Source organism: Trichoderma breve, chromosome 4, assembly GCF_028502605.1.
Source record: "Trichoderma breve strain T069 chromosome 4, whole genome shotgun sequence".
In the NCBI taxonomy this organism is placed as follows: Eukaryota; Fungi; Ascomycota; class Sordariomycetes; order Hypocreales; family Hypocreaceae; genus Trichoderma; species Trichoderma breve.
The window spans coordinates 2,418,467-2,441,709 of NC_079235.1; the positions used below are offsets into that span (position 1 = coordinate 2,418,467).

General features: G+C 47.4%; 8 protein-coding genes across 8 annotated transcripts; 4 read left to right on the top strand and 4 right to left on the bottom strand.

The window, feature by feature from the left end:
- Nucleotides 1-1,632: 1,632 nt before the first annotated feature.
- On the bottom strand, nt 1,633-2,583 carry T069G_06992 (uncharacterized protein; the record flags this gene model as incomplete). The annotated part of the gene is made up of 1 exon (XM_056174202.1): nt 1,633-2,583. One exon carries the CDS (start codon nt 2,581-2,583, stop codon nt 1,633-1,635), a length of 951 nt encoding a protein of 316 aa, XP_056027781.1.
- A 512-nt stretch (nt 2,584-3,095) lies between these two features.
- Nucleotides 3,096-4,243, top strand: T069G_06993 (uncharacterized protein; the record flags this gene model as incomplete). Its single annotated transcript, XM_056174203.1, has 2 exons — nt 3,096-3,645; nt 3,711-4,243. 2 exons carry the CDS (start codon nt 3,096-3,098, stop codon nt 4,241-4,243), a joined length of 1,083 nt encoding a protein of 360 aa, XP_056027782.1.
- Nucleotides 4,244-5,669: 1,426 nt separating this feature from the next.
- T069G_06994 (major intrinsic protein domain-containing protein) lies at nt 5,670-7,463 on the top strand (the record flags this gene model as incomplete). The annotated part of the gene is made up of 1 exon (XM_056174204.1): nt 5,670-7,463. The coding sequence occupies one exon, from the start codon at nt 5,670-5,672 to the stop codon at nt 7,461-7,463; it is 1,794 nt and encodes a 597-aa protein (XP_056027783.1).
- A 396-nt stretch (nt 7,464-7,859) lies between these two features.
- T069G_06995 (ankyrin repeats (many copies) domain-containing protein) lies at nt 7,860-13,497 on the top strand (the record flags this gene model as incomplete). Its single annotated transcript, XM_056174205.1, has 8 exons — nt 7,860-8,597; nt 8,656-9,226; nt 9,304-9,931; nt 9,999-10,336; nt 10,376-12,006; nt 12,064-12,484; nt 12,632-12,687; nt 13,126-13,497. 8 exons carry the CDS (start codon nt 7,860-7,862, stop codon nt 13,495-13,497), a joined length of 4,755 nt encoding a protein of 1,584 aa, XP_056027784.1.
- Nucleotides 13,498-13,538: 41 nt separating this feature from the next.
- T069G_06996 (hydrophobic surface binding protein A domain-containing protein) lies at nt 13,539-13,898 on the bottom strand (the record flags this gene model as incomplete). The annotated part of the gene is made up of 1 exon (XM_056174206.1): nt 13,539-13,898. One exon carries the CDS (start codon nt 13,896-13,898, stop codon nt 13,539-13,541), a length of 360 nt encoding a protein of 119 aa, XP_056027785.1.
- A 781-nt stretch (nt 13,899-14,679) lies between these two features.
- T069G_06997 (arginosuccinate synthase domain-containing protein) lies at nt 14,680-16,369 on the bottom strand (the record flags this gene model as incomplete). The annotated part of the gene is made up of 6 exons (XM_056174207.1): nt 14,680-15,381; nt 15,575-15,581; nt 15,651-15,852; nt 15,899-16,111; nt 16,171-16,271; nt 16,347-16,369. 6 exons carry the CDS (start codon nt 16,367-16,369, stop codon nt 14,680-14,682), a joined length of 1,248 nt encoding a protein of 415 aa, XP_056027786.1.
- A 1,605-nt stretch (nt 16,370-17,974) lies between these two features.
- Nucleotides 17,975-19,786, top strand: T069G_06998 (prion-inhibition and propagation domain-containing protein; the record flags this gene model as incomplete). The annotated part of the gene is made up of 3 exons (XM_056174208.1): nt 17,975-18,467; nt 18,545-18,583; nt 18,645-19,786. 3 exons carry the CDS (start codon nt 17,975-17,977, stop codon nt 19,784-19,786), a joined length of 1,674 nt encoding a protein of 557 aa, XP_056027787.1.
- Nucleotides 19,787-20,554: 768 nt separating this feature from the next.
- T069G_06999 (helicase associated domain (HA2) domain-containing protein) lies at nt 20,555-22,780 on the bottom strand (the record flags this gene model as incomplete). Its single annotated transcript, XM_056174209.1, has 3 exons — nt 20,555-21,353; nt 21,416-22,143; nt 22,196-22,780. The coding sequence occupies 3 exons, from the start codon at nt 22,778-22,780 to the stop codon at nt 20,555-20,557; spliced, it is 2,112 nt and encodes a 703-aa protein (XP_056027788.1).
- Nucleotides 22,781-23,243: the final 463 nt, after the last annotated feature.

Sequence of the window (23,243 nt, forward strand, 5' to 3'; positions counted from 1 at the left end):
CTCTTTATGACCCTCATTACGCCAAAGAAATGCCATTTTTTGGACACGCTTCAAGCGAGAAAGTGAGAGAAAACGATATGATGAGGTGAGAGCGGGAGAAAAAGCCGGCAAATCCCAAGAAGAAGAAGAGAGAGAGATGGAGGGGAGGATTTATGGCGGCGATGGCGCAACGGACGGAAATGGAAAGGGGATTTGGGTACATTGGTGTTTTCTTCTTTTTTCACTTTACTTCGGCATTGTACTGGCTACTGCTCTTCATTGGTCTTTTTTGTGTGTCTTTTTTTCCTTCGCTTCTTTTCTGTTTCTTCTCTTCTCTTCTTGCTCTTCCTTGTGCGTATTCTTTTTACTTACTCTTTGCTGCGACTGGTCTATTGGGCATAGGGGTAGGCATTTGGGTATTGCACGGTACGATGTTCGGTTGCTAGTTCAACCTTTTTTGAGACGGTGGAGGTTGTGGTGTGCTATATATCAATTTTGATGCATGATATTTCAATAACTCTTTTTAATACTTTGCAAGTCAAGTTTAAAACTCTTTTCTTTTGCTTATTGCGTACTGTGATATGTCTTTATCCTTGTCTGTGGTTGCTTTATAGAGTGATTGTCATGCATATCAACTTGGCAATTCGGCGTGCCAAGGTGTACAGGGGTTGGGATGCTTGCTGATGCCAAGAAGCCATCTCTATGTGTAATACAAAGTAAATCGTATGTACTATGGAGAGTTACTCAAGCTAGGTACGAAGAGAAATTAACATGAAGTTGGGAAAAGCAGATCATTAAAGTTTTAATACGAGTCTTCCTATTTTCACCGTAGAATATTGCTATTTTTTACCGTAGTGGCCCGTGCCAGTACTGAAATAAATGCGCACACACCACCGATCCCATTAATCCACACCCAATTACAGTGCGGCGCCCTGGTGCGTCACGTATTGACTATTGACCCGAACTTGCCCTTCAGCCTTGGCTTTTGCATTAGGAAGTTCAATATTACAATGGAATTCCTTCCTCGGTGACGATCGCCTTGAATAGTCTCTTCTATGGCGAGGCTGGCTGTAATAGCTGCTGCTGAGCCAGAGCCCGAGGCTGAGTCTGAGGCCGAGGATGTCATTGAAGTCATCCGGACCACCTAACTTAGCTTTGACGAGCTAAATGAACTAGCCAGCCCTTGAGAAGTGTTTACACAAAATTAGAAGGCCTGAAATGCGATTTTTGAAGAAATTGGCACCAATTGATGGTCTATACGGAGAAGCGTTGTAATGTAATGTTCTTTCCCAGCGTGCTATATAGTATTTTAGTGTGCGGGTGTGGTGATTGTGATCGAGGAGTAAACGTAGCTCGGGATGTAGAGTACTACGGTGAAAATAGCAATATTCTACGGTGAAAATAGGTAAACTCTTTAGTAGATGCTGTTCTGTCAGCTTGCTCTACCGAGTAGATTGACACCAAACACTAACGAAGACTTCCTACAACGAACAGAGTAATACTCAACTGGACTTTGAGATTACGCGAGATGCCATGCGCAGGGTTGTGTGAGATTTTCCAGATCCTTCTTATTGAGTGTCTACAGGTACATTGCTAAGATCGCCATCCTCTCGACGAAATTTACCCATCTTGATCGCACTTTGCCAAATCGGATTACATGTGTCTCCTGTAGTTATCATCCACCGTTATACGCATCGCACCTCCCATCGCCGACTTCACTGCCCACACCAATTCGACTGGGTGATGGACCTGCTCATTCCATGCCAGCTTGACCTTGAATCCGAAATCTCGCATAGCGTTGCCAATTCGAGCGCATGAGAATTGCTCTCCGGGTGAGCTTGGCGGGATACCCCATGATGCATCTGTGACCTGTTCTCGGCTGAGGAATCCTTCCTTGCGCGGATTCATGTTGTACATGACATAGACCCCGTCAATGTGGCCAGTATGGCTAAGACGGGCCACAACGGAAAAGCCAGTTGGTTCCCAGTCTCCCTCGACATCATCGCCTTGCTCCAACGTCGTCGGCATCTCCTCGGCGGTCTCGCATTCTAAATACTGCAGCGTGCCGAGTTCGTGGAAAACAAATCCTGGGGCCTCGATGTCGTCTGACTCTGCTGATTTGGTAGACTCCTCTGATAGGTTGAGGGCGCGGCGGTTCAGCGGCAGAGATGGCTGACTGGGCTGTATGGTAAAGTTCACGCCGAGAAACGCAGTGTCGAGGATTTCGCGATCTGTCAAAGGACACTTGCTTTTCTGCGGTGCCAAGTTGTGGATGGATGGAAGTAGACGGTAGAGAGTCGTATTCTCATAGCCGAGGGGTATCCAGGGACGAAAGGCCCAAGTAAGTCCGGGCAGTAACTCTTTGTATTCAACCGGGTTGAGAAAGTTGATTGAATCTGCAATCTCAATAAATCGAGCGGGAGTCAAAATGCCAGAAGGATTGGAGAGATGCGGCAGGTCATCGAGACCACGTCGCAAGTATGCTCGCCGCTCTTCTGGATCCGTGAAGATCTCATTGACGGCTTTCCTGTAATCCTCACTACTGAGATAACGACGAGCTAACGAATAAGAAATCTCGTCAAAACGAGCTTTGCGGTCTTCCATGATGGTGTTTTGAAGACGGCAAAGTGGTGCCTGAAGACTTATCCTGCTGGAGACAAAAAGCCAAAAAGAGAGAGAGAGAAAGAGTAGTGGATACTAGAGGAATATAGCTATAGTAGGTGATACTAGAGGAATATAGCTGTAGTAGAAGATACTAGAGGAATATCGCTATAGTAGCAGATACCAGAAAGATAAAAGAGAAGAGAGAGAGAGAGGGAGGAGGGGGGGATGGCGAAAGAATTTGTGTATAGAAGCAAACGGAGGGAGGGACATGCGTTTGTTGTGAATGAAAGAGGGCCCACATGATATAAGTACATGCATCTACCCGTGGCCTACAGCATTCACTTCAACGCAAACATTCGAGTTAATTCACAGTGCGGTATACCTTATTCTTAAACTTTTTCACATTGTTGACTTTTGTCCGCCAATATTTAGACCAAACTACGCAACAACATTGAAACTCTCTTCAAAGTTTACGCCGGTATCCCCCAGGGCTGTTTTGCTTTTTCGACAAAATGGCACCACTAGGGCTCGTGACAGAGTTCCTAGCGAAGAAGCCGCAGCTATTGATCCCATTCGAAACCTATGCCGACGTTGAAACTTGGGTCAAGCCCGTCGAAGTCATTCGCCAGGCGGCGATTGCTTTGACCGAAGATGCTGCTATGTTTCAGGCAATCGGCTATCACAAAACACGCACCGAAGATGGCGAAGAGTTCCTTCGCAGTCTTGCGTATTATGCAGAGGTTCTTATTCAGGACTCTCTCGTCGGCTTTGAGAAGAGATTCGAAGTTTACTCTCATACGCCCACCTCGACAACCACTGAACTTACGGGTAATCGCTCAATTGGTTCGACGCTATTGGGTGCGAGACAATCTTTTCAGAAACTTACGGATTTCCTCACGAATTTGGTTGAGATACTAGGCTGGGAGTTCCATTGGAAGATCCCGTCGGCGGGTGATATGGTTCCGACGGCTTCCCCGTACCAGCTGCTATATCAGATGATATGCAAAAAGAAACTACATGTACCCTCTGCCCCGACTGGCGATCAGATAAAACGTATCTTCTGTAAGTTCCATCATCCGTGGCTGATTCTGAGGATGTATTTTATGTACCTGTACTGACCCCACCAGTATCTCTTCAGAAGCAAGCGTATTTGGCGCTACCTAAACTGGATTCCGGTATTCAAAAGGTTGCCCCTGACGCTGCTTGTGGACGTCCTACCATGATATTCGTCGCGGGAACATTTGATCTGTCCCACATTGTCTTCGGGGCAAACGAAACTGCATGGGGCGAGTTAACGGCCGTGTCTGCTATCACCAGGGTAGCGTGTGACACCAGACTTCGACATTATGTCCCTGTGGCTACGGAAGCTTTCAAGGCGCTCCAACGCAAGGAGATAGAAGCTCTAGCGGAGCTTGAGAACGAATCGGGCGGTACCTCTGATAAGGAAGACCTTGTTTGGAAAGCTCGTGCGAGAGCAATTGACCGGATGAGGTCCGATCAAAGCACCTTAGGTGGAGAGAAGGAGATGGGCATCGCCCTTCGCCCACCAACGTGGGCGATTAATCAGGGATGCTATCTCTGTCAAGGTATGATGGAGTACCAATCTCCAAAGTCCTGGAACGAGAATCAACGCAAAAAATACATCCTCAGATTCGACTAGAAGCTACGAGGGGATTATGCTTGGTCGTGCGCTGAAGGAGAGGCTCGGTTGCAGAGCATGGGACTAGAGTAGGACGACGAGGACTATGTTTTCTAGTTTTCCCCATGGACGGGATATGTATAGATGAGATATTAGTCGACGACTTGAGAGAAATGGGCTGGAGGAAATATCGTGGTAGTACGTACGTAGACAAAATACAGAACGTCAGAACACCGGCCTGGCTTCTAATTTTCTCTTTATTATATAGGAATGGAATGGAATGGCAATTTGCTACTATAGCAATATCTTTCTAGTATCTGCGATTATAGCATTTTTTTTCTAGTATCTGCTACTATAGCAATATTCTTCTAGTATTCCTTACTAGAGGAATATTCCTCTAGTATCCGCTACTGGAGCAGTCTTCCTTTAGTATCCGCTACTATAGCAATATCCTTCCAGTATCTGCTACTACAGCTATATTCCTCTAAAATCTCGTAATTTCCACTAGCTTTACAATTGAGATTCGAGATAATGAATCGCAAACTTAGTGTGCTGAATTGCCACTCCCTTTCTCTAGTGTCAGATGCTCGAGTATGAGCAGCTGTCAGTGATAGAACTAGTAAATCTTAGAACCGTGTGGCTGTGTACCTGTATATAGTCGACGGCGTCTAACACGAATCAGTATATTGACGTCTTATTTAGTCCAATTGTCTGTGATCCTGCTCAAATCTAGCCTTTACAAGTAATTTTCACGTGTCGCCCCATCTTTTCTCCTCGGCGATATTATAACCTCAATTCCCGGCCCGTCACACCTTGACTCTCGACAACTTTCGCCCCTGCAACGCTCGTATCTCTCCACGGATGTGGCGACTCGGCCTGTCAAAAATAAAAAGCTCTCACTGGGGCGCCTGGTAACCATGAAGAGCATGATTGGGTTCAATTCGAACCTTTGAAGCCCCCGCCGCCCCGTATTTCGGCCTTTTTGCTCAGGTGGATGGAGCCGCCGATCGGCGCCGATTCCAAGAAATACTGTGCCGCAATTGCGCATTGTGGATTCGATATAGATTAAAAAAGCTCAAATCTCTTCCGATCTAACCGTTGACAACGGGCTGCGTAATGTCCTTATTAGGAGATGAAAGTCCGTATGACCTCATGGATGCGTTTATTCGCGGAGAAATGGAACGACTTGTAGCTCACAATAACCTTATACCTGTCTTCACCCTCTTTCCTTATCCTATAGCTTGCCGTGGTAGGAGGCCATATATACTACAGTCTGAGGCTCAGATAGCCCAGCTAGACTGTCATTTCTTGCTTCAGTATTGCCTCGCAAAGATTTTTTTTTGTATGACCAAAAGCAAAAGTATTGACTGATAGAGCCAACCCTCGGCAAAACGACTACTTTGATCACCTCTAATTTCGATTACCGCGTTTCAATCCAACCAAAAATATGGAGGGCTCGTCTAATTCAGCCCGCAATGCCTCAAATGATAATGCCGGCGACGTCACTTCGCCAACCGGGCAGGTCACAAACGAGTCCATGACCTCCTCAAGGCGAGGTCTTAATGAGACTCGCGAGGATCAAGACCGTTCAAGTCTCCGTCGACGGAGTAGAGCCTCGAGGAGGTCTACCTTTCGCAGCGTGGCACCTATAACAACAGCTGGCCAAGGAACTCAATTCAATCTTGCTGGTCCTACCGATAACCCTCAATTGCGCACCGCACATGAACCGTTTGTTCACCCAGGCTATAGTGATCTCAACCCATCATATGAGCAGCCAAATAATGCCAAGCCGATATGGAGTTTGGCCAAGCCTCTGCCGCGTGTTGTCCGTCCGGGGATGGTACCAACAAAGAACGAGCTGCTCGAGAACTGCGTCAACGCCGAGCTGCCCGCTGAAAATTCGCAAAATCTAGGGCTGGATGTCGATCCGAATGAGATTGAAAAGGGCCGCATTGAGAAATCGGCGGATTTGCGTAAAATGGGAGCGCAAGTCACCGATGCCCGGCAACAGCGAGAAAATAACTTTATAAAAACGATCTTGGCCGCAGATGCCGAGGCACAATCAGAGGGGCTCTCACAGCTTGTAAAAACGAGGTCAAGCCAAAGACGAGCTACGATCACGCGCCCGTCAATTCAGAGCCCTCTGTATACTGTGCAAGAAGGCCTATCTGAACACACTTCAGAACGACGCAAAGACAGCCACGAGTCCCAACGGTCAGGGCAGGGCGAAGGAGAGTTTGATCCGGGCCCAGACGAGCTAATCGAGGGCAATCGTTCTCTTGAGACACTGCGGCTTGACCAAGATGCATATCCAGAGGACCTCCACCCCTTGGTCCAGGACTTGGTAGAGGAAGAGATTCACAACAACCATACCATATGGTCTGTCATCCGCACTCACCATCGTGAAGCTTTGGCCGAGTCCCTAGCTGTTTTCGTTCAACTCACCGTTGGATTTTGCGCCGATCTTTCTGTAACTGTGGCTAAAGCCGGAAACCCCAATACGACTGATTGGGCTTGGGGATTTGCGACTATGATAGGGATATACATCTCTGGTGGCGTTTCTGGTGCCCATCTCAACCCTACAATCACTATAATGCTCTGGTTCTTTCGTGGATTTCCTAAGCGCAAGATGCCCGAGTACTTTTTGGCACAGTTTCTTGGAGCCTTTTGTGCGTGTTTTGCCGCATACGGAGTGTATTACGTGTCTATCAAACACTATCTCCTCACCGGTGTAGACGATGACATTATAAACTGCTTTGTCACGAGCCAGCGCAGCTCATACATTAACGCGCCTACAGCTCTATTCAACGAGTTTATTGGCACAATGTGTCTGACCATCGTTGTATTAGCTCTTGGTGACGATCAAAATGCTCCCCCTGGCGCGGGCATGAACTCTCTCATCATCGGCCTCATTATTACATGCCTCAGCATGAGCTTTGCTAACCAAACAGGCGCTGCTCTCAATCCGAGTCGCGATTTTGGTCCTCGCTTGGCGCTTTTGGCCTTGGGTTACACTTCTGAGTTATTCACCAACCCTTACTGGTTTTACGGTCCCTGGGCGGGTACGTTACTGGGCTCGTTTATGGGGGCATTCCTTTACGATTTTTTTATTTTTACTGGAGGCGAATCACCAATCAATTATCCATTAGAGCGAACACAGCGTGCTTTTCATAAGAGTGGCATGAAGTGGCGTCGTCGGCTGCATCTGACGCCTAAGCAAGAAGAAGAGAGAATTGTCTAGAGAGGCAGCATATGGAACTGTTATGAACTAGTGTATTTGGATGACGAAAGAAAGATTATAAAAAGTGTCGACTCTTCTTATGAATAGATAGAGAGGGGTGATACTAAGCAACAAGCCTGCATAATTATCGCGATAAACTTTAGCCCTGAATTTAGACAAATAATATTTAGAGAGCTGGCTAGAAGCTGTTTTACTAGTAAGTGGCAATAGCTATATAGCTTGTGGCTATGAAATGTTCATGATTTGTCTGTTATAGAGTATAATTTCTGATGAATGGGGTTCAATGTTCATTTACCCGGAAAATATGACTCGGGCTGTCCAATAAGGCTATCTGATGTCTTATGCAGCTGATACCTTCATTATTCCATTGGTATAGCGAATTTTATGTGACCTCAAATGCTGTCCAATGGCGATTGCAGCTGGGGTTGCTATAAATTCTTTCCCGAGGCTGAGCAAGCACCTGAAGTTGAACACCATCAGGCAGCCAAGGCTTCCAGCAACCATCTTTGTGTACACGCTTTCCTCACGCAGTCAAAGAAATTCTTCTCTTCGGATACGATAATGGGATTCAAACGCTGGCTCCAGAAACAGAGACAGAAGCACTCATCTTCTTCATCTACAAACGAAATCGTCGCAGTCAATTCTGGCCAAGGGCGTCAGAACGGGACGAACGCCATCGGATCGCGCAATACCGATGATTCAATAGACGATCAAACCGACCGAAATGAAACAAATGAAAGATCAAAGGCCTCTAAAGTCGATTATGCACCATCTACGTTAGACAATATTCCAATCCAGGAGCTGTGGAATGTGGCATACGAAAGGCTGCGAGAGGAAAATGGCCCATTGATCGCTGAATATGAATCAAGCCTCAAAGGAGTTGTCGCCGCTGGTGTGGCACAAACCCTGAGCTTCAAGGCGAACATCAGGGAGCAGATGTGGACGATCCTTCAAAAACGTATGGAGGAGGTAAACAATAATACAAAGCTCAAATTAGGCGACCATGAGATCCAAATGAATACCTCACAACTCATCTTGAACGTCATAAATGCTGCAAACAACTATATCAGCCAGGCCGTCAGTGGTAACCCATTTGCCTCGATAGCCTGGACAGGAATCAGCTTTTTACTTCCAGTAAGTTAAGATATTGTATGACTCGAAGTAAGAAAATTATACTAATTTGCTTTATTAGTTATTTATAAATGCATCAGCTGAAAGCGCCTCTTTAGCTAAAGGACTGGAATATATTTCTTCTCTTATCACGCAAAGTAAAATGAGAGAAGAACTTTATATAGAGGCACGCGATCACGAGCTTCGAGTGCGCGATCACGAAAAGTTCCAACTTTCCCACCGCGAGTATAAGGCCGCCTTGGAGAGGCTTTACAGGCAAATATTAAAGTTCGAAGCGAAAAGTTGTTGTTACTACTCAAGCAAATTTCGCATCGGCTTAGACGCTGTCAAGTGGAATGACTGGGAGCAACTTATAGGCGATGTCCGCGAAAAGGAGCAGAGTTTTTCCGCAATTGAGCAGATTTGGCGCGATATTCGGCATGTCGAGGAACAGTTGGCAAACGAGAGTGCAGTTGCTCAACAAGAACACAGAGAGTTTCTGAGTTGGCTTAGCGACGTTGATCCCTCTTCAACATACAATGATGCACGCGTTAGGTACGAGAATGGCACTAATGAATGGCTCCTAAAAGGCAGTGAGGTATTCAAGGCTTGGGAGACAAATGCTAAGTCACTGATATGGCTTCATGGCAAAGGTAGGTCTCGATTCTTTATCAGTATACGAAGCGTACTGCCGGCCTATTGAGATATTAGACTGACTGTCTATATATAGCTGGCTCCGGGAAATCAGTTTTAACGTCGTCAGTCATCAACTACTTAGAAGATCAACATGCTTTAAAGCCTTCAACTGCTCTAGCATATTTCTATTTTAGCTTCAGTGACATTAAGAAGCAGCAAGTTAACGGAATGCTTGCATCACTTATTAAGCAAATCTGTTCTGACAGGCCCGGTGTATCACAATTAAATGACATTAAACGCCTCAACGACTACAAAACCAAGGGCCAGCGCCCGGACACGCAAACACTTGAGACGGCGCTCTTATCCTCTACGTCGGGATGCTCCGCTGTATACATTATCATCGATGGTTTGGATGAGTGCCCGTTACTTGGAGGGCAGAGGGAACAGCTCCTGAAAAGCTTGCGTCGCATTTTAACGACCGCATCTGATAATTTTCATACATTCTTAACGAGCCGTAAGGAGCCAGACATTAATCTTGGAATACGTCCTCTTTTATCTTCGCCGGCGAAAATCGAGATCGATCTATTAAGCCATCAGCAAGCTATCAATGACGATGTTCAGCAATATATAAATCTAACTTTGGCAACCGAGGACTTTAACACATGGCCAGATGAAGTAAAAGAAGAGGCAAGACAGTTGCTTATTCGAAAAGCAGACTGCATGTAAGTTAATAGAATGCTAAAAAGTAAGATAAAAGTTACCTGTTTTAACATGTCATCTTCTATTTAGGTTCCAATATGTTCGATTACAGCTAGAGGCACTTAGAATACCGTCGTCTATAGCAGAAGTTCGCAAAGCTCTCCACGACCTTCCTGTTGGACTTGATGCAACATATGACCGAATACTCCAGAATATTGATACTAGGTTCCAAAGCCAGGTTATAAACTCGCTAAAATGGCTTGCGTTTTCGAAGACGACCCTGACTGATGGAGAAGTCTCCGATATCTTCATAATACACCCAGACGATGATGTTGTCTTTGATGAGACAGAACGTCTGTTTTCTTCTACTGATATATTAAAATATTTCTCTGGCCTTATCGTCACGCTACCAAATTATCGCACGATCGGTACCCATGAATCTGCCTACAAAGAGGCTTATTTTGAAGTGCGTTTGGCTCATTTTTCTATAAAAGAGTATTTGACTTCTCGCCGAATAGCAGGAAACCCTACGTCTGCTTTCTCATTTACAGAAATCGACGCACATTTATATATTACAAAGTCATGCCTCGCCTACCTCGAGTATTTCACAGCTATAACTAAAACAAAGTGGGAAGAGTCTTATGAGAGCATTGAACATTTTCCCTTGGTTAGATATGTCACTAAGTACTGGGCACTTCACCTGGAAGAGGTCCCACGTTCATCATGGCCAACCGGCGTTACAGAAGATGCTGTACTCGCGCTTGCTGTTCGCAGCAGAAGTCTACATCTTCAGCTTCATCTGGAAAAGAATACTTCGATGAATCCACATATGCTACATGCATCTTTAAAACCACATTGTTACACGGCTCTGCGTGGTTTCCACCAGTTAACTGAGCTCCTGATCTCTCAAGAGTGTGGTGCAAACAAGTATTTAACGCAAGAGGATTTGGACTTTGGTCTCCATGTCGCAGCCCATGAGGGGCACTTAGACATTGTACGGCTTTTCCTAGAAGCAGGCGCCAACATTAATACCCGTTGCGATGACTGGGAATCAGCACTGGATGCCGCAGCGGAGGGTCAGCACTTTGATGTTCTAAAGCTCCTCATAAGCTATGGGACCGACGACAGCCATTCCCAGAGTTCGCTAAGTCATTCATTATGTCGAGACGCCCGAAGTATGACAATCCTTCTTGACAGCGGCGCAGATATCGATAAGCAAATCGGATACTCTGGGACAGCGCTCTGCCTTGCGGCAGCAGCCAGTGACTCTGTATTCTTCGACCTACTGCTAGAGAGAGGTGCCAATGTCAATGCCTCCGGTGGAGATTATTGTACGCCGCTCCAAGCAGCTTTTAGATTGAGGTACATGTACAGAGAGTCGTGGCTCATGCCTGCACGCGTTCAGAAGTTATTAGACCGTGGCGCAGACCCCAACATTCAAGGTGGGCGATATGGAACAGCACTACAGGCTGCGTGCCGTTTATCTTTATACGATTCACATGATATCGGAATAGTAATGAAGGCTGTACAGCTTCTTATTGAGCATGGAGCTGGTGTGAATACTCAAGGGGGACATTACGGATCAGCACTCCACGCGGCAGCATCGTCGCATCATCCTCAAGCAACGCAGGTAATCAAGTTACTCCTGGACAACGGCGCCGAAATCGATCAAGCGGGTAATGACGAATGGAAAACTGCGCTGCAAGTTGCTTGTTACGAAGGGACAATAGAAGTTGTGCGCTTTTTGATAGGCTGTGGAGCTGATGTGAACGCAGAAGGCGGTCGTTACGGTACCCCTTTACAAGCTGCGGCAGCTCGGCGCCTCAATGAGGACTCAAGTCGTGAAGAACTACAGACCAAACTCTCGATTCTCAAACTGCTCATAGATGAGGGCGCCAATATAAATCAACATGGTGGAGCGGCGCTACGGACCGCCGCTTTGGAATCACCTAATGAGGGAATCCTCGACTTGCTCCTTGCTCATGGTGCGGATGTCAATGCATGTGCAAAAGACGGCGGAACGGCATTGATAGCCGCCTGCAGGAGCCTCGACAATGACACGAGATGTGTGCGATTTCTGTTGGACCGTGGCGCTGATGTAAATGCACACTCGGATCATTATGGAACAGCCCTTATAAGCACCTGTCAAACAAAGTATCACAAGAGTGGTTACGATAGACTTTATGATGGCCAAACCGCGGTGCTCGTGGCACGAGCGCTACTTGAGCGTGGTGCTGATGTAAATGCACAACACGAGAAATATGGAACAGCACTCGAAGCAGCTTGTGCTTGGAACTTTAAGTTAGTTGAGCTGTTGCTTGAACACGGTGCAGATGTTCAGCTTCAAAACTGCGCTGCTTGGTACGAAGCTGCTCGTTCCGGTGGCATTTTCAGCCTTCGGCTTCTGCTTGAACATGGGACTGATGTGAATCATGTTTCTCAAGAACATGGGACTGCTTTGCATGCCGCGATGGATACCTGGGATCGGTTCGGATATCCCCCCGGTGAATACATACTACTATCGCCTAATAAGATCAGCTTTTTGCTTGAGCACGGAATTGACCCGAATGTTACGAGTGAAAGTTTAGGTTCCGCGTTGCAAATCGCATGTGGAGAGGAAACCTCACTAAGCAATATGGTCTCGGAAGGTGACATGTTTGGAATCCCTGGCACAGCAAAATGGCTTCTCGAACATTGTCCTGATATTGATGTAAATGCACCAGGCGGCCTCTTCGGTTCGGCTTTGCAGGCAGCCGCCTACTCGGGTCGGACTCTATTGGTAAGGGTATTGCTAGATAAAGGAGCCAATATCAACATGCGCGGCGGAAAGTATCAAAGTGCGTTGAATGCGGCTGTTGTCCGTGGATGCTGGGATCTTGTTGAGATTCTACTGAAAGCTGGTGCAATACCTGACTGTCAATTACAAAAGCAGCCTGATGAGAAGTGGCTTCAGAGTGTATTAGAAAAGGATGGTCGAGGTGCTGTTGAGAGGTATAGGAAGTTTTGGGAGGTGGAAATGAAAGAAAGAGAAAGGAGCCGCTCAGGCTAGCTGGGGCAATATCCCGAGTTCATAGTAATTACTTAACATTCGAGTTGAATCCAGTTGTCAAACATATCACTATGTGAAAAAAAAAACGCTTAGTTTGTTGCCTCATCCGTTGACGGTGCCGAACATGCAATTAAAATAATCTAGTGTAGTGTTGTAGATATAACATAGTTCTTTGGAGACTACATGTACATCTGCAACAACTTCTGGACCGTATTTATTCAGGGCTCTATTAATTTGACATACTTCAACTCACTTCCCGCCGACCGCATCCCTTCCACAGTCCTCACCCAATCCGCGAAACTCCTTCTCGACCTCGTCATTAACCACAACAAAATTCGATCATACATCAATGCCCCTCAATATGTTGATTCAGCGCAAAATACTGCGGAAGATGCTATTCACGCGCTGTATACGGCTATTGCAGTGGCGAAGGCACCTGTCAGCTGGGCCTTAATTGCTAGACCACCAGGCTTCAAAAGAATAGGCTCAGATGCGACGACAGCATCAAGAAATTTGGACATGGCGATTTCCGCAATTTGAAGCCGCCATAAAATGGAAGGTGTCCCGTCCGGTATGTTGTCCTAAGTTGGTTTTTGCGCTACTAGTGTCACGAGCGCAGACAAAAAGGTGGGCACGAGCAGTTCAATGTCGGCAAAGATAGTTGTGCCAGAGACGAGGCCAAATGAACCAGTAGATTTGATATCGGCTGTTGTCCCTTCCAGAGCAAGAATCGCGTCACCAAAGCCTGACTGAATTGCAGCTTCTCCTTTTGAGCCGCTGTTCGGGAAAGCATCGATGTCGCTCTTGAGGGTAGTCCAAATTGGGCCAATCTTTTGCTTAATATCGTTCTGAACGGTAATAACATCGCGCTGAACGATAGCTGCAGCAGTGGCAGTAGTGGTAGCCAGAGCCAGCCAAAGGAATTTCGTAATGGCCACCATTTTGCAATTTTTGTTCATAAAATAGGGGAGAAATCAGGCGCGACTGGAGGGATGATAAAAGTGTGTAAGGAGAATCGGCTGTGAGGTTGATTGAGAGAGAAAAAAGACAAGAGAATCTCCAGAGGCTTTATACTCATTTGCCCTACCCTGGCTGAATATTACGTGTGCATTAGTCGTGATATTACAATTGGCTGTACTACACTCGCGATGTTGAAGTGTCACCACCGCCATCCCAAGGGTCTCAGTTGAGATACCGCGGGTGTCAGTCACAAATGATGCGTGTTTCAGGATGACTATATTGTTGAAGGGGTGCTAGCGCGTCCTTTGTGCAACTTATCACACAGGACCCCTACTTCTCAGATAAGTACTTTTATTCTTGAGAAATAAAAAAAAAAAAACCGGCAAGCGATAATGTGTGAAGCTCTCGTAATCTTATCGATCCTGAGTGGAACTGTTATTTTCCCGCTTGGTGGCGCTGGGAGACTGGCTGTGTAGCTTGGCTGCTTGGAGGGACATTGGTGTTATGGAGTTAGTATTCGTCATTGGACAGTTCTTCTGTCATTAATTACCCGTATACGGAGTAGTGATGTAGCCAAATACGGCCCATCTATACGAGTGAGAGCTTGTTCGCTTTCCACATCACTTTTCGATTTGGAAGTGACTGTAAACCGAGGCTTACAATTGACTGATTTCACATTTTTGTTCTTCGTTTGCCTAAAGAGGCATTTTCCACTATACCAGCAAAGCAGCTACCCAGCTCCTCCAATACCATGTCTGCAACTTAAGACTGGCTAAGAGGTGCGCCGTCCTTTCGCTTCTGCTCGCCATACTTCTTGAGGCGCATAGCCTGGATGGCAATGAATCCAGAGGTATCCATTGGGGAAAAGCCCTCGAGAGAGTCCATAGAAGCATCCTCCTGGGAGTACAAGTTGGATGAGTCGCTGGAACGGCCCAAGATAGTCACGTTGCCCTTGTAGGCGGCCAGTCGCACAACTCCAGAGACGTTACGCTGAGAGAACTCAATAGAGTTGTCAATGAACTCGCGTTCAGGGCTGAAGTACATGCCGTTGTAAAGCTGGCGCGACCAGTTAAGACTGACGAATTGGTCCCGGATTTCTCGCACTCGGGAGTCCATGACGAGACCCTCTAGGTCCAAATGGGCGGCAAGAGCCAGCGTGAGGCCTGGGGTTTCGTAGCAACCTCGCGACTTTAGGCCAATAAAACGGTTCTCAACGATGTCAATGCGTCCGACACCAGCCTCGCTTCCAATCTTGTTGAGGGCTTTGAAGGATTCAACGGAGTCGGTAATCTCCTTGTCGCCGACGACAACCTTGGAGATGACACCCTTATCGAAGTGAATGCTGAATTCGACGGGCTCATTAGCCGCATCCCTGGGGTCGATAGTACGAAGCCAAAGCTCCTTCGGGGGAGTCGTCTCAGGGTCTTCCAGAATTCCAGCTTCGTAGGAAATGTGAACAAGGTTCTGTACTTTGATGTCAGTGTGCTTCAGGCCAAACAATGTAGAATATGAAGGGAGTTCTGAGTTGAGGCAAGGCCAAACCACGGCATAGAAGCTTCAAAAGATGAAAGTTCAGTGGGTGGCCCGTTCCCCAAGATTCAGGTGACTTTGCAAAACTCCAGACATAGTGAAAATGGACAAATCAGGGTGTACGAACCTCATCCCTATTGAAATATTAGCAAAGCAATCCCGATGGAATGGGTAAGGGGGTTGTTGAGAAAAGAAATACTTACATTGACCAGGGGGCCTTAGGTGTAGAGCTGACGGGGATTCCGTTCTCAGCGGCGAACTTGAGCAGGTCGTTGCGACCCTTGAAACGCTCGATGAAGGCGGGAAGTCGCCATGGGGCAATAACCTCAATGTTAGGGTTGAGCGCATGGAAAGCCAGCTCAAAGCGAATCTGGTCGTTTCCTTTTCCGGTGCAGCCATGCGACACTGATACGTCAGCTTCACTCGGCATCAACATTGGTAGGATTCTTACAGTATTGGCAACCATGTTTTTCTGCGACTCGGACTTGGCTGCGGGCGATCACAGGGCGAGCAAGTGCTGTGCCCAAAAGGTACCGAGACTCAAAGACGGCATTGCACTGGATAGCTCGCTTGACGACTTCGTCCACGAGCTCACGCTGGAGGTTTTCGCAAACGAAGGCTTTGGCACCGAGCTGAAGAGCCTTCTTCTCCACGGCAGCAAAGTCTGCAGTAATCGGTCTTGTTAGACGCAACCCAGCGAAGGTGCCCATGCCATTGACATACCTTCGACCTGCCCAACGTCGGCCAAAAAGGCAATCACCTCATATCCTTCCTGGATCAGCCAGACAAGGATGGTAGACGTATCAAGTCCACCAGAATAGGCGCTGTGATTCCATTAGTTACTACTCAAAAGTCAATTTGGAGGGGTTGATCAGTCATCTTGAATGAGAAAGACGTACAGACAAACACGACCCTTGGACATGGTGGCTAGCGATTGGATTGGGAAAAAGAAAGTGAAAGCTGATGGATTGGTAATAACAGTGATGGCAGGTTCAATTCCTACCTTGGCTCGAAATATATATGTTCGGCCAAGAAGAAATGTCTCGCGTTAGGATGACTGTACCAGACTCAATGTGTCGTCACAAGCATGGGCCATCGGTGCAATATTTTCATTGTGGGTGACTCGAAACTCTGTGAGTTATCACGTGATGCACCCGATCTCGGACCCATGGTAGATAACAGTCACCTTTGTTCTTCGTTTCAGCCCAAGTTATTTAAGCTTCCATGCCCAACAAACTGCTAGTTTTAGGCGACCCATCAAGGTGTGCGGGACTGTTCAACCGTATGGCACCCTTAGTCATCAAAAGCTTGCGATAACAACCGCTGCTATATTATTGGCACGCTCCGTGACCGTCTCATCACCTGTAGACATGGCTACGAGTAGTTTACAGTTCTCAGGGCCTTCCGGGCGTGTCAATTGTTCCACGAGAGAATCTACCATGGCCCACGCCATCAGACGGCACATTGCTTGTATCAAACATGGTTCCTATATCGACGGTCCTTGCTGACTCTCTTTGGCTGACAAGTGCATGGACGTACTAAGAAGGAATTCTTTCTCCCCGTTGCCTGGTCTTTACGAAACAGCAGATATTCGAGGGTACCGAACGAAATTGCGTCTCATATCAAGTTGTTTGAGCTCGAAGACAAAATAATGGAGTCTTCCACAGGCTATCGCTATAATCCAATCTGTTACACTTACAAGCACATACGACCATAGGTAGTGGAAAATTCGGGGTCCCGTCTGCTCCCCCATAGACAAGCCACTAACCGGCAGATTAGTAGTTGAGTGGGTGACCATCAGCGAACACCGGCTGTTGTATGTTTTTGCCTTTTTTTGCCTCTTTTTTTGCGTCTCTCTGTTGTCTTGTTGTGTGTTTCTGGCTCTTGAAGTGATGTGTGAGCTAAAGTGCAGACGCTTACATTTTAAGCCTGGGAAATATGCAAGGCAGGGTAACATCGCGTCAATGTTGGCACGTGATACGACTTTTCTCTGCTTTGCCCAATGATTGATTCACCTCCTCCAATAAGAGAAGAGGGGCATTAACAAATCAACGCAGGCCCTGTAACAGGAGCTGCTGTGCTTGGAGATTTGGCGCTGGCTTTCAGTAAGCAATTACCACATCATTCATTTCCAATTATCAGGCGAGAGGGCGAATTCAGTGCCGCCACTTTGGTATTTGGAAAAGAAGAAAAAAAGCGGAATTAGCGGTCAGGGAGTGATGTTGCTTATGTGATGGATATAAAGCAAGCTCACTGCAGGGAAGAAGATCAATGAGGCGGAGCAGAGCCGCACATGTACGCTTGTGTTTACGTAGCGGACCCTTTGTTTCTTCTCATCAATTTTTTTCTTCTTCTTTATTTTGTCTGTAATTTTTTGTCTCTCTTTTTCTTTTCCAGCTTCCTTTCTAGTTCTGCTTATAAACACCACGTCTCACTAGTCTAGGGCGATCGCCAAGGCCAAGTGGTCTTTCTTTCTCAGCCCAGAAACTAATTGTATCTTTAATCCCCACGTTTTCTATCTAATACCATGGCTGAGGCTCTTGGCACCGCCATTGGCGTCATTGGCTTCGTCGGCCAGCTATTCGACGGCTGTGTCAAGGCTTATGGATACTTTACCACGGCAAGCAACCTGGACTCGGACAGCCAGCGGATGATGTGCAAAGTGCGCATTGAGGAGATGCGGCTGGTGGTTTGGGGCAGGGAATGGGGAGTCGCAGAGGGCAAGTTTGACGAGCATCTGAGCGAGCGGAATCCGCAACTCAAGGTCTTGGCGACACAGATTCTGGAGCAGCTTCATGGCACCGTCACAGACTTTAAGAAGCTGCAGGATCGCTACGGGCTGGTGGATGAGGCGGCGACTAAGGGCGGTAAGGAGGCGGATGTCTCACCACCGCGCAAAGGATCCAAGGATGAGGGCAAGAAGACGAATGGCTTCAAGACGTCATCGAGTACGCTTAATCTTTCAAGTGAGAGGAGCTGGAGAAAAGAGATTGGGCTGAGGACGAAATGGGTAATAGGAGGTGAGATTTGGTCATGTTGGTGCAAGTGAGAGAGTTCTGGCGGTGATGCTTACAAATGCTTCCCTGCCCCTGAACAGACAAGGACAAGTTTTCCAACCTGTTGAAAGATCTCAAAGGTACCTATGATCACGTATTATACGTTTTTATGCAATCGCAAACATCTAACAAACAATCCAGACTTCAACGACGGCCTTGAAGCCCTCTTCCCCCCTTCCCAGGTCCAATCCTTTCAGCGCGCATGGACGCATCAACTCCTTGATCGCGCCCAACGAGATCTCGCCGAGCTGTCTTTGCTTGAGAATGCATCGTCAGGCATCTATCCTAAGCTCACAAACTCGGCCAACCTCAAAAAACTCCGCATCAATCTCGATAGCAAGCCCCAGGAATCCTTCAAGCCTACCTTTGCCCTAAAAATCGGGCGCACCTCGCTCAACATCCAGGACCTGGAATCGCCTCGCCGGGTTCAGGCTCACCACGTCACTGCAGGCGATGTACTCATCGAATGGGTCGACTATGATCGCGAGGAGATTGAAGAGCGCGTTGTTCACGTTCGAAGAATGGACGACTTGGCTCGCATGATGCATTCAGCCTCAGAATGCCATCCAGATCTTCACAGCATTGATTGTCTGGGATACACAGATGACGCCGCCAACAACCGCTACGGCCTCGTCTATAAAGCGCCGGCATCTTCTCACTCAACGCTTAAGACGCTCATCTCCAGCCCTGACCTCAAAACGCCAGATCTCGACGACCGCATTCGCCTTGCGCAGACCCTCGCCGTCGCCGTTTGGTCTCTGCACTCGCTCGATTGGCTACACAAATCCATCTGCTCCTCTAACATCGTCTTTTTTCCCTCTGCATTTTCCACATCCGGCCTCTCACCCACCGCCTCTGCCGCTCTCGTTCCGGACATCTCCTTGCCGTATCTCAGTGGTTTCGGCGCCTCGCGACCGGAGCTCGACATAGCATTGTCCGTTGTCCCACGTAACCCGTCCATCGAGGACCTTCACCGCCATCCCGCCTCTCTCCGTGGCAGGCCGCATATCAAGCCATTTGACATTTACAGCTTTGGCTTAGTCCTATTAGAGATTGGCCTCTGGAAAGTCCTACAGACGTATTACAAGGCACACTATACCGCCGAGCGCTGGCGTGATAAGGTTGTCCTCGCTGTGTTAGTCCCGGGACTGGGGAGCAAAGTCGGCAAGAGATACAGGGAAGTGGTGGAGATGTGTCTGCGCGTGGATGATGAGATGTCAAGCAGCGAGGCGGGTGAGTTAATGGAGGAGGTTGTGAATAAGCTGGAAAGCATCCGGGTGTGATGTGGGTAGTGACATGACACGATTTGACGACGATAATGATGATTAGATGTGTAGCGATGATGAAAACATGGCGGACTATTGCATATAGAAAGAAATAGTAAAAAATGCTGCAGTTTACTATTCGAAGTATCCATATAGGTAATTCTGAACGTCCCACAGCTTTCAAAAGCTAGGTCTTCTCCGAAAGCTCTTTATCTAACATGTAAAATGATCCTCCTTCGCAACAATATCCTTCTCCTTCTCTAACCCAGGAGAAACCGGCCACACACCGGCCCATTTCTCCAAGAGCCTTTTACATCTTTTGCTCTTCTAATTGTTCTTCTAAACCTCTTCAAGTTCTCTTCAAAAGATACCAATTGCCGCTTTCGTGCTTTTACCTTCATTACCAACAACTGGCTCCCAAAAAAGCATATCCTACTGGGTATTGATAAGCGTAACTGTACCGTCTTGATCTTCATGTATCTCTGTGCAAGAGCTCCCTGGGCTGGCCCATGTAAAGAGCGGCTGGCAAAGGATGATACTGCACCATGGTTTTTGCTTGTCATTTCTAAGTTAAACGTGTGAATGTTTCTGAATAATTATTGTTATCTCCAGTGACACTGGGCCATGGACACAATTGTTTTAATAATGCTCGTTGCAAATACCTCTCAATTCTTTTATGCATCACTAATATTAAAACTATAGACGTATAAACCGCTATAGAAATTGAATGCAGACCCTAAAGAATCACTAAAGCAACTAAAACTTTTCCCCCATGAAAGAACGCGGTCATTGGCGTTCGTTGCGCGCCTCCATTCTAGCCTTTGCATCATCGAGGGATTTCTTGACTTGAGGCTGTCTGAGTAAACCCTTGCCAGTTTTTGGCATTATGGCTCCCTGAAAAAAAGGCAGATCCACCAGCCATTCAGCATTGATTGCCGTAGCTATCTGTAGTTGTTGTTTCCCTCCCGTCTTATGTAGGGTGGTATACACAATCCACTCGTGGTTGCGACCTACCAGAGAGCTGGCTGGTGACAAAAGTGCGTCAGTATTCTCATGGACCGTTCGGTAAACATCACCACTGTAGTGAATAGCAGTGTGGGTACAGAGGGCGACTGCTAAAGCATTTCGGACACTTGTCATATCCATAACTGATGCCCTGGATGGCGCAATCTTGCCCTTGAGGAAGCGTGCCGCCATTTCTCGTGCTATGCAGACCTCTTCTAGAGCCCGCATATTCAAGAACTTCTCCATACACCATTCTTCAAGGATACTTCGGGGGTCGCTGAACCGCTCTTGGAGTGCCTCTCTCGCGCGCATGTAGGCATTGAAGGCATTCAAGTGGGTGAGATGATCCGATAACGGGTGTGCGAACTGTGTCCTGAGTAAATCTGCGGCCTGCTGATATCCAGATGGACGCAAGAAGATGGATGTTTGAGTGGTGCACAGAGCGGCGATGTCGAGCATGTCCAGAGAGCAGCCAAACTTGGCAGCAGTTTTAATGGCTCGATACCAGATTGGGTCCAGTGGACAATAGGCAGCATAATGACCGGACTGAGTGAGCTTAGCGTCGTCATCTAGAAATTCCCTGTATCGAGCAATATCAGTAACAGTCGTTGGAAGGGGATGAAGATGTCTTCTGAAACATACCAATCTCGAAGATCCTGGACGGCACGTGCGATTGACTCTGGATGGGGAGCATCAAGCCAGTCAAAGTCCATGACCTTTCTGTAGCCAGCGGCCACCAATCTCAATATTACCGACTCGACAGACGAGCAGCGGATGGCAGGCTCAGTAGAAGGAGCCATTTGATCATAGCCTTCCTTGGTGTAAAGTCGGTAGCAGACACCGTCTCTGGTCCGTCCAGCCCGACCCATACGCTGGATCGCTGAAGCCTGGGAGATTGGTCTAATCCCGAGCACGCTCATGCGGAGACGAGGATTGAATATCATCTGTCTTGACAATCCGCTGTCAACAACGTAGACGACATCTTTGATGGTGAGGCTGGTCTCTGCAATATTGGTCGACACGATACATTTGCGATTCGGACCAGACGAGCGCAGTGCACGTCTCTGGTTGGCAGCAGGTAGTGACGAGTACAGAGGGAAGACATCAAGACCATCGGTTTCTCCACGAACCAATTTGCAAACTCGCTCGATCTCGTTTTCTCCAGGCAAAAACACCAAAATGTGGCCTGGCTCCCCGTGCTGATGAATATCCACCACATGAGCCGCAGCCAGAACGGCGAAGTCTGGACCAGGCTCTCGCAAATATATCGTCTTAACGTTAAAACTGCGGCCAGCAATGTGAACCAATGGGCAGTTGTCAAAATATTTCTGAAACAATGCCGCATCCAGAGTTGCCGACATGATGACCAGCTGTCAAGATTGTTATTAGATATAAACAAACAGTGAATTGGAAATTACTTACCTTGAGATCCTTGCGGCGGCTTATGACCTTTTTCAGAAGCGCCAGCAACAAGTCCAGATCGACAGTCCGCTCGTGGGCCTCGTCAATGACGATGCATGAGTACGCCGTCAAGTTTCTGTCCACGCACAACTGGCGGAGGAGAATTCCTTCGGTCATATAAGTGAGGCGAGTCTTCTTCGGCTTATGTTTGTCGATCATATAGTCGCCGCGGATCTGGTAACCAACTTCTTCTCCAAGGACAACTCCCATCTCGTCGGCAACTCGAGTGGCAAGCTCGGTTGCGGCCAGTCGGCGCGGTTGAGTGCAGGCAATTCGGAGCTCACTTCCATACTCATCATAGACAAGAAGCTGTGGGATTTGGGTTGACTTGCCAATACCAGTATCGCCCGACAAGATCATCACTTGGGACTTGTGATAGGCGTCAAGGATCTCTTGGTAGTGTCTGTAGGCCAATAGTTGGCGGCGTTCTTGAAGAAGTTGATGATGGTCTTGTGGCCACTCCTTTCCGGTCAGCGGATTGTGAGCTGCGTCCTCGAGACGCTGAATCTGGGCGGCGGTGGCCTGGTTGCGCCCAATAGCCTCCATTGTGGAAAACTGGCTTGATGGCTAGTGTCTCTCAAGAAGATTTGCGAGTTTATTGTGTTGAAGTCTGAGAGTGTTGTGTTGGAAGAGTTGTGGAAAGTTGAAGGGAGAAATTTAACAGCGGAGACAAACAGAGCCACAAGATCAGCTCCCAAAAGGCGGTGGTGAATTTGAGCAAAGGGCATGATTCACTTTCGGCTCACTTGAATGTGGAAACAATAGGCTTGTTAGTGGGGTACTCTCACTTCTTAACAAACAAAAGTGAAGTGTCCACGCTTTCATGACCGCTGAAATGTTGTTTCTGTTTGCCAGCTGGTGCCCCTGCGTGTGCAGATAGTAACACCGTATCTCTATGATTGTCAGGGATCAAGCTAGGGATCATGAATGAACAAAATAAGTAAGGGGGGAAGAACACAAAGAGACCAAAGGCACTGAGTTCAAATGCAACGAAGCAAGCCTTATAACT